Below are 8,823 nucleotides of genomic sequence, written 5' to 3'. Positions count from 1 at the left end.
GCCTCGGCCCGCGCGTCCTCGCCCCTCCGGCCGGCCGCCCGCGGACATGATCGTGTAGCCTCCTCCTGGGCTGGGATTTGTTTGAAGATTTTCTTCATGGAAGCGATGTCCCCCCAGCAGGAGACTCTAGGGGGACAGCCGGGGCGCTCCTCTTCCCTGACAGGAGTGTCTCGGCTCGCGGGAGGCAGCGGCACCAAGAAGGTGAGGACGCTGAGCGGGGGCCCGTGCCCTCCGCCGCCGCAGCCCCACTGCCGGCGCGCGCCCTCCGCGCCCGCCACAGTAGCGCGCTAGGCGGACGCCGCGAGGATTTGACGCTCGAGGCTCGCGGCCCCTAACGGGAGTCCCAGGACACTTCCCGCCCTTGACGGCAGGCAGCGCCGCCACCTCCCGCGGAGCTCCCGCTTCTCCGTTTCTAGAGCCTTAATCTCTCCCCGAGCGACCCCGCAGCCTCCCTCCCGTCTCCATCCGCCGCCGGATCGGCAGCCCGGCTCCTCCCTCAGTCGAGGCGCGCGGGCTGGAGTGGGTGATTGCCTTTCCCCGACCCCTCGCCGTGTCCCTGGGCCCCCCGAAGTGGCCTGGGCGAGCACTGTCCTTTGGCGGGGTCAGCCCCGAAGTCAGGGCCGGCGATGTCTGCCCGGGAGCGGCAGCCGGCGCTGAAGAAGGTAGGCGGCGGGGCTGCGGCGCTAGTGGGGTCGGCCCCCTCACCTGCCCGCCGAGGCGCGGCTGCTCCATGGCAGTTTTCGGGGGGCAGAGATAGGGGGGTACTGCCCCCCACAGTTGGATCCTGGATGATTCCAGGTCTCCGGGGTGGGGGTCACTGTTGGAGGGGAGACTGTGGATGCTAACGGTCGACTCTACGATGACATGTAGGTTTGGCTGGGCCTAGAACCGGGCAGGGTAGGGGGCGGGTGGGCTGTGGTTGGGGGTCCTGAGGGCTGAGGCGGGGGACCTTCTCCCTGCGCTGGTCCCCTGGCCCCTGGGACTCTGGCCGGGCTGGAGAGGGGTCCAGGTGTCGGTGTGGGCGTGGGGGCAGCGCGTGTTCCCTGTCAAAGCTGGGAGATGGATGCAGGTGACAACTTGTAGCGTTCCATTCCAATAAACACAGCCGCGGTGCTGCGGGAGGATTCCGATCCGGGTCAGGTTTCCTTGGAACGGTTCCCTTAGCAAGTGCACGTGGGCCGCGGGCTGCCAGCCTCGGCCGTTCCGCTCCCTGATGAATTGATTTGGGTGTTTCTAGCCCTGTCTGCCTATCCCCCGCCTCCCCACCCCCGCCCGCAGTATAAGAGGTTCTGATATTTGGCCATTTTTTCCCTTGTCTTAGTGGTGCACTTCCAGCTTTTCTGGAAACAAGTGGCGATTAGAGGCATCTTCTAGCTTTTCCTTAAGAAATATCTTAAGGGATTGCATTTGTTTCATTAGAGACTTAAAGGGGTTACGCAGGTTCCCTGCTTGTCTTATTTTACCGCCTTTCATAAATCTTCCCACCAGGATCTTAGGTTGGCTAGAGGTCAGTGGAAGAGAGGTGATCGGTGTGCCCAGTATAGAAATGTGTGGGAGTTCCCAAGGACCTTGACCGTGTCACAGAGCCATCAAGGGGTGTCCGTGAACTTGATGATGTATGGGCTGTAGTGCCGGCTTAGCCTTTGATGTATTGAGGCTGCGGTTTGTCCTTGTCGCTTTTCGCCTTCAGAGATGGAGGGAGTGTGTGTGTGTAGTCAAGTCTTCCCAAATAAAACGTGAATTTATCAGGCTAGCCCTACATTTACTGACATAAATTTTAAAACTTAAAACATTTTCTTTTTGTAAACGTAAGGAATTGGAAGAAAATCAAAGATTTATTTTTCTCAACAGTTTTCTTTTTCTTTTCTTTTTTTTTAGCTAAGGGTAACACTGCCAAAGGGAGGAAGCATTAGAGAGGAACTTCATTATCATTTATCGAGTAATGCTTGTCCAATAAATGCAGGGTTGCTTCACTCTTTTCTCACGCTCTTTTATTCATCGTAGTCACTATCCTTAAGATGCTGTCATTTGTTATGAAACAACAGCTTCACACATTAACAAACCAGTACCTACCTTTTCAACATCGTTGGGAAAAGTAAATGTGAAATTCAGTGAATAATGACATATAATAGACACTTAATAAATGTTAGCACTTACTGTTTGCAGTATCCCTATATCTGTAATTCATACCTTTGTGTCCCAGTTGTTCAAGCCAAAAATCTAGGATTCATTTTCAACTCGTTTCCTCTCTCTGCACCAACCAATCCATCAGGGAAGCTACTGTCAATCCGAATGTGTATTGAATTTCTCCACTTCATGTCCACTGTTGCCAGTGTAGTCCAAGCCAAGCCGCCATCTCTCACTTGTACCTTTGCAGAAATGTCTTAACTTGCCTAACACCTTTCTTGCCCTTTTTTGATCCAGTCACCACTTAGCACCAGAATAATCTTTTATAACGTAAATTAATCATGTTGCTCTCATGCTTAAAATCCTGCAGTGACTTTTCATCCATTTGTAATAAAATTCAGACCCCTTTTTCTTGGCCCTACTTCTCCCACCTCATCTACACATCCCCACTTGTTTGTGTATTCTCCAGCCACACGGGCCTTCTTCCTCTTCATGTTTCAAGTCATCAAATTCATTCTTATTTTGAGGCCTTGATGGTGTTTCTCTGTGCTTCAGCCCCAGGTCTTTGCAGTCTTGACTTTCATATTGTTGTCAGATCGTAGGTGCTAGCAGAGGCCTGCCATTGACTACCTAAGTGGAAGTTGCTCCTCAGTCATTCTCTATACCTTCTGCTTTATTATCATCTTAGCATTCATCCTTGCCTGATATTTTCTTATTTACTTGCTTGTCATCTGTTACCCACATCCCTCACCAGATTGTGAAAACCATGATGATAGGGACCTTATCTGTATTGCTTAAGGCTGCCTCTCCAGTGCCTAGAATAGTGTCTGCTGTATATTAGATTTTCCATAAATATTAGTTGGGTTATGTACAGCAGTGAACAGGACAGATGTGGCCCCTGGCCTCAGAATTTATGGCTCAGAGCAGGGTCAGCAAACCTTTATTTAAAGGACCAGATACTAAATATTTAAGGTTTGTAGGCCCTCTGTTACAGGCTACTCAGTTCTGCCATTATAGTGCTAAAGCAGCCATGGACAACGTAGAAATGAATGAACATAGCTGCGCTGTAATAAAACTTAGTTTGGAGAAACAAGTGGGAGTCTCTGTGGTGTAGCTTCCTCTCTCCTGACTAGGGGAGAGTAGTGCCACTGAGTAGTACATTGTGTAATGATAGAACTCCTTTATCTACAGTGTCCAGTTCAGTAGCCACTAGCTACATGTAGCTATTGAGCTCTTGAAATGTGGCTGGCACGACTGAGAAACTAAAAATTTTTTAACAGCTTCACTGAAGTATAATTGTTATAGAATAAACTGCATGTATTTAAAGTATATAAATTTAATAGTTTTGACATGTATATATGCTAGTGAAACCATCTCCACAGTTTAGCTAAGGAACATATTCATCATCCCCCAGTGTTTCCTTATGTCTCTTTCTAATTCCTTAATTCCCTCCCCATTCCCAGGCAACCGCTAGTCTGTTTTCTGTCACTGTAGGTTAATTCACATTTCCAAAGATTGTTTGTAAATATAATCATACTTTATATTCTTTTTTTGTCTGTCTTGTTTCATTCGGTACAGTTACTTTGAGGTTTGTCCATGGTTTTGCATGTATCAATAGTTCATTTTGTTGCTGAGCAGTATTCCATCATGTGAATAGACCACAATTTATCCATTCATCTGTTGATGGGCATTTGGATTATTTCCAGTTTTAGGCTATTACAAATAAAATTGCTGTGAACATTCATGTACAAGTCTTTGCATGGACTTCATTTTGGGGGGTTAAATACTTAGTTGTGGAATAGCTGGGTCATATTTAACATTTTAAGTATATATATATGTGTGTATATATGTGTGTGTGTGTGTATATATATATATGTGTGTGTGTATATATATATAACATTTTAGGTAGATATTTAACATTTTTAAGAATCTGTCCAATTGTTTTTTCCAAAGTGGTTTTATATTCCCCCTGGCAGTGCATATGAGTCCAACTTCTCCAAATTTTCACCAACACTTATTATTATCTCGCTTTTTTTTTATTACAGTCATCCTAGTGGATGTAAAATGCTGTCTAATGGTTTTGATTTGCATTTCCTCAATGACCAGTGATGTTGAGCATCTTTTCATGTGCTTATTTGTCATCTATATGTTATCTTTGGTGAAGTATTCAAATACTTTGCCCAATTTTAATTGTGTTTTCTCCTAGTCTGTGACTTGTCTTTTTACTTTCTTAAGAGTCTCTTTCAAAAGAACAGAAGTTCTTATTTTTGGTGAAATACAATTTGTCATTTTTTTTTTTCTGTAAGCTTCTTAATTATGATCAACTTGAATTTAAATCTGAAGAGCCACATGTGTCTAGTGGCTACTGTATTGGACAGCACCGGTCAGAGGAAGAGACAAAAAATATTAATAAATGGTGATAACTGTTATTGAAGGAACAAACATAACCCTGAATTAGACAAATGTGGTTGTTGAGCTAGATCATTCTGCATTAGGGAGTTCAGGGAAGGCCTTTTTTAGGTGTCCCTTAACTCTCGTATGGCTTAAAAAGACCATGCTATAAAAAGAAGTGGGAGCATTAAGTTCAAAGGTCCTGAGGTAGATATGTTTGAGGAGCTAATATATAGATGCTATAAATGAAGTCAGTCTCTTTATTTTATAGCGACACTTATTATTTTAATCCCAAGCAGAATTGCCTAGCTAGAGCATTCACTTTTACTCACTACTCAGAGGATTTCATTTTTTCCAAAAATCAAATCCAATCTCAGAAGACAAAGATTTTTCTATCACTGAGGCACTTCCAAAGAATATACAATAAATTTGTACAGTAATTCCTAAAAATTGGATTCTAAAATATAATAGCATATAGATGAAGCATAGATAATACTTTATTCTGGAATCATACATCCTTGAGGATATCCACATTTTCACAGAATAGTTTTAATGAAGTGGAAGCACATATTAGAATCATTTTAGTTAGGAATGATTTGTATCAGACTCAAATACTCTGACCTTTTGGTTTCATATACTAATTGAAAAATCTTTAAATAGGATGAGTGTTGGAATAGGGAAAAGAGACTTACAGGCCCAGAAAGCCAGACAAGGGAAAATAATTTTAAAATAGCTCTAACATTTTTAAATGTAGCAGCTGCTGTTGTAAACTTCATTCTGCCTTTTCTTTCTAATTCTCTGGGTCCAAATCTGTTTATAATACCTCATGGTAGAACACCCCCAAGGACGAACTTGAACCATGTGTGTGTCTTATACTGGGGCTCGAATTAAACATCTTAGTGAGTAAGCTTTAGTTTTACTCTTCAATACTGAGAAAAATATTATGCCCATAGTTAAACAAGTATCCTACTCAATTCTTATCTGGTGTTACTCACAAAATGAGTTGCATAAAATCAGATACGTGAGATTGTTTTGGCAGGGATGAGCCTAGAATTATAAAAATAAAATTAGATTAATCAGGAATGGCCTCTGTTATCCCTCATGTGACCTCTGAACTTCTGATTGGGCTTTGTTTCTTTGTATGTAAAATGGGGTAATAACCCCAATCCTGCACGTCTCACAAGGCTGGTTTTTATGGGTCATGAAAGGTAAATGAAAACACATTCCAAAAGTGAATGAGTTATTAGTGTATCTTGCCATGTGAGCGTAGGTGTAAAGCAACAACAGGAGTTTGAGTTTAAAAATGTAACATCAGAACATGTACATGCATATGAATGTATACCATCCTTTAAAGCAGTCGTCATTGGAAGCCATGGATATAAAATACCATGAGGCAGAAACTTGAATAAAAATATAAAGGTTGACTATAACTTATGGAAGAATAAAGAAAATTTAAAAATCTCTAAGTGAATGCTTAACTATATTTAAAACACATCAATTATATGAGGTAGGTATTAATTTTTTCCTAAAGAAGGAACTGAACCATGTCAATGCTACAGTGCAGTAAGTGGCAAAACTGGAAGTTGAACCCAGTTCTTCCAACTCCATTTCTCTTTTCAACGAGACTATTGCTGCATTTGTTACTGTTTGTAACATAGGATACGGGGGAGAGTAGGTTTGAATTATGTATAGCCAGCTAAGAAAAGTACAATTGAGGACCTTTTCTCAATTGAAAAAAAAAGAGTATACATTCTTTGGAGAGTGGCATTTCTACCCTCTCTGTCCACCATTGAATGTTATGTTCACTGCTACCATTAGGTAAATATTAGGTAAACGTTGACTTATCGTGACAATCAATGACACAATCACTGGTCTAATTACTTTGGTGATTTTTATGCTTCAGTGTCTGACATTTTCAGATGTTTTGTATAAGGCAGATGTATTTCAAGAGCTCTTAGCTGGCCTGATCTCTATGCTGGTACCTCAGCCTTGCTTGCTATTGGAAAGATTGCCATATTCTCCAGAAAAACTCAGAAGAGTCTATTTCAAAGTTATGTGTGGGTGCACTGAATCCTAAGCCTCAGATGATTCCACTGTGGAAAATCATGTGGAAACCCAGTTGAAACTCTCTCAACTCAGTAAACTTTTATATCACTGCTCCACTGAGTCTGGAGGAAAAAACTTTGTGTCCATAGTTATTCTCACTTAAAATGTGAATACAGTAGTGCATTTTACCATAACAGAAGAAAAATTAGTTTTTGTGACTCTGAAGTTTATAGACTAGAATAAATTGTAGTTGTATAAAATAAAAGTAAAGGATAATCTTTTTATATATGTGTAAAAAGTAATTATTAATTTTGAAGATTGAGTCCCCTAAGTTAAAATAGGCAGTTGGAATTCGTAGACTGAAAGTTCACAAGTCATAGATACCTAAATAGTTAGCGCAGTTGTTGCTTTTAGTTCTAAAGTGAAGATTGTCATGAAGCGATTTATCACCCTCTGTGCCTTCAGCATTCTCCCGGGTTATGATTTGGCAAAAGGGCTGCAGGACAAAAGGTGGAACATGTTCAGTAGATGGGAGAGAACTGAGAAAACTGATGGTACCTACAAGAATGAAATCCTCTCCAATCAATAACTTAGATGTCTGAATTCTTTCACAGTTCTTACCTTTCCATCCAGGACTTGGTGGCTATCCTTTTCAAAGTAAAGTCGTGTTATACCTTATGGGACTACATACAACTTAACAAAAATACGTAGTTGTAAAACTTGCCTTCCTAGAAGATATCTGTAGCTGAAAATATACTAGATTTCAACTTAAATTGCCACTGAAATACATTATAAAGTGTCACAAAAATAGGTATATAGTATCAAAGTTATATGTGTGTACATAACACTTATATACTCATAATATGCACAATGCTTTGAGGAAATATATATTTTATGATTCAATGGAGTTTGATTACTCATACCCCTCATGTCTTCAGAGCATTTAGTATAAACCTTTACAGTGAACTTTAAGTGAAGGAAAAGTTTGCTCTCCTGTTTTGTTGGTACTTCAAGTGTTTAGGATCACAGGGATTCTAGAGGTCCTGATGTGTGCAGAAAGCCTGCAGAGAGAATGCTTAATTTGGTAGTGGCAACTACAACAGTTTTCTGAAGCAAACTAGGATAAGGTTGATCTGTAGCTTTTGTTTACTTGCAGGAGACTTTGCCACAATGTAGGAGGCTGGAAAGGGAGCAGAGATGATTGCCTTTGGTCGACCATCAATAATGGGGCTTGCAGGCAATACAGCCCAGTTTATTTTATATTTTTTTCAGTCTTATTTTCTTTATCTAGGACAAGTTTATGTTAGAAACATCTAACTGACAGCAGAAATAGCCTCATCAGCGCTGTAGGTCAGTGGTGTGCTGAGAGCAGCCTTGACCTAATTTTGACAGACACCTGTCACATGACACAACTGAAATGTAAAACTTGTTTTTGGATGTCTGATCACTTGTGTGTGGACTCTGAAAATGGAACGTATGTGTGCCCACATCAGCTCACATATCAAAGATCTGGAAAACACAGCTGCTCTGTGGCCTTTTGCTTTCCTTATTTACCTGAGTCCTAATTTACACCTAGGAGAGTGTGTTTTTATTTCCTCTCCTGTCCCTACATTCACTCTTTTGAACCTCAGCTTTAACAATAGCCATCACCGGGTAACACTATGTCTGAATCTAGATAGACCTGGCTCTGCTTTTTTTTTTCTCATTTTGATATAGTCCGTTAGTTTTTTACCATTATGGTTTTAGGATTTGATCACAGTACTTTTCCCCTTTGCGTTGAAAACAATGAGGGGCTACCGTAAGGCAAAGCTTCCCAACTGTTGCAAATGTGTCTGACAATTAGCCCCTTGGCCTTCAGGTGAGTGGATGGATACTGGGGAGCCAGGGTGTCCCTTTGTTTATCATAGAGTGTTATGGTTGTACAAATATCATTTTGTATGGACCATTATGTGCAAAATGTAGGAAGAAACTATTTTCTACTGGCAGGTTCCTGCCCTGTAAGAAACTATTAGGCAGAGAACATTGGTGATTGACTCTACCTACTCCAGGGTGTTACTTAAAGATTATCATGACCAAAGGTTGAACTTGCAGCTTTGCCAAAGAAAAAAACTCCAGCCAGCATGAAGGCCCATGGTGATGGGCCTGCTCCATGAATCCTGCATGTGTGAGGATGGAGGCAAGGAAACAAAGAATAATGTATAAGGGAAATTCTAATATCCTTATATTTATTTATGTAGAGCACTAAAGCACTTTAAAATT

At 41.6% G+C, this 8,823-nt stretch overlaps 1 protein-coding gene across 6 annotated transcripts in view; it reads left to right on the top strand.

Annotated features, from left to right (window-relative positions):
* Positions 1–8,823, top strand: part of ARHGAP20 (Rho GTPase activating protein 20) — a 133,998-nt gene that overhangs the window by 1,004 nt on the left and 124,171 nt on the right. For 2 of the 6 annotated variants that reach the window (XM_011926689.1, XM_011926690.1), the window contains exon 1: positions 7–201. The exons of 3 other annotated variants lie outside the window; for them this stretch is intronic. In XM_011926689.1, the coding sequence (XP_011782079.1) occupies positions 97–201 (105 nt within the window). In that variant the 5' untranslated portion in view covers positions 7–96. Of the gene's footprint in view, positions 1–6; positions 202–276; positions 663–8,823 lie in introns of those variants that run through there. One more of the 6 variants, XM_011926691.1, reaches the window with a different exon arrangement.

The sequence above is a fragment of the Colobus angolensis genome, unplaced genomic scaffold, assembly GCF_000951035.1.
Source record: "Colobus angolensis palliatus isolate OR3802 unplaced genomic scaffold, Cang.pa_1.0 Scaffold7, whole genome shotgun sequence".
NCBI classification, from domain to species: Eukaryota; Metazoa; Chordata; class Mammalia; order Primates; family Cercopithecidae; genus Colobus; species Colobus angolensis.
This window is presented reverse-complemented; position numbering and strand designations above follow the sequence as displayed.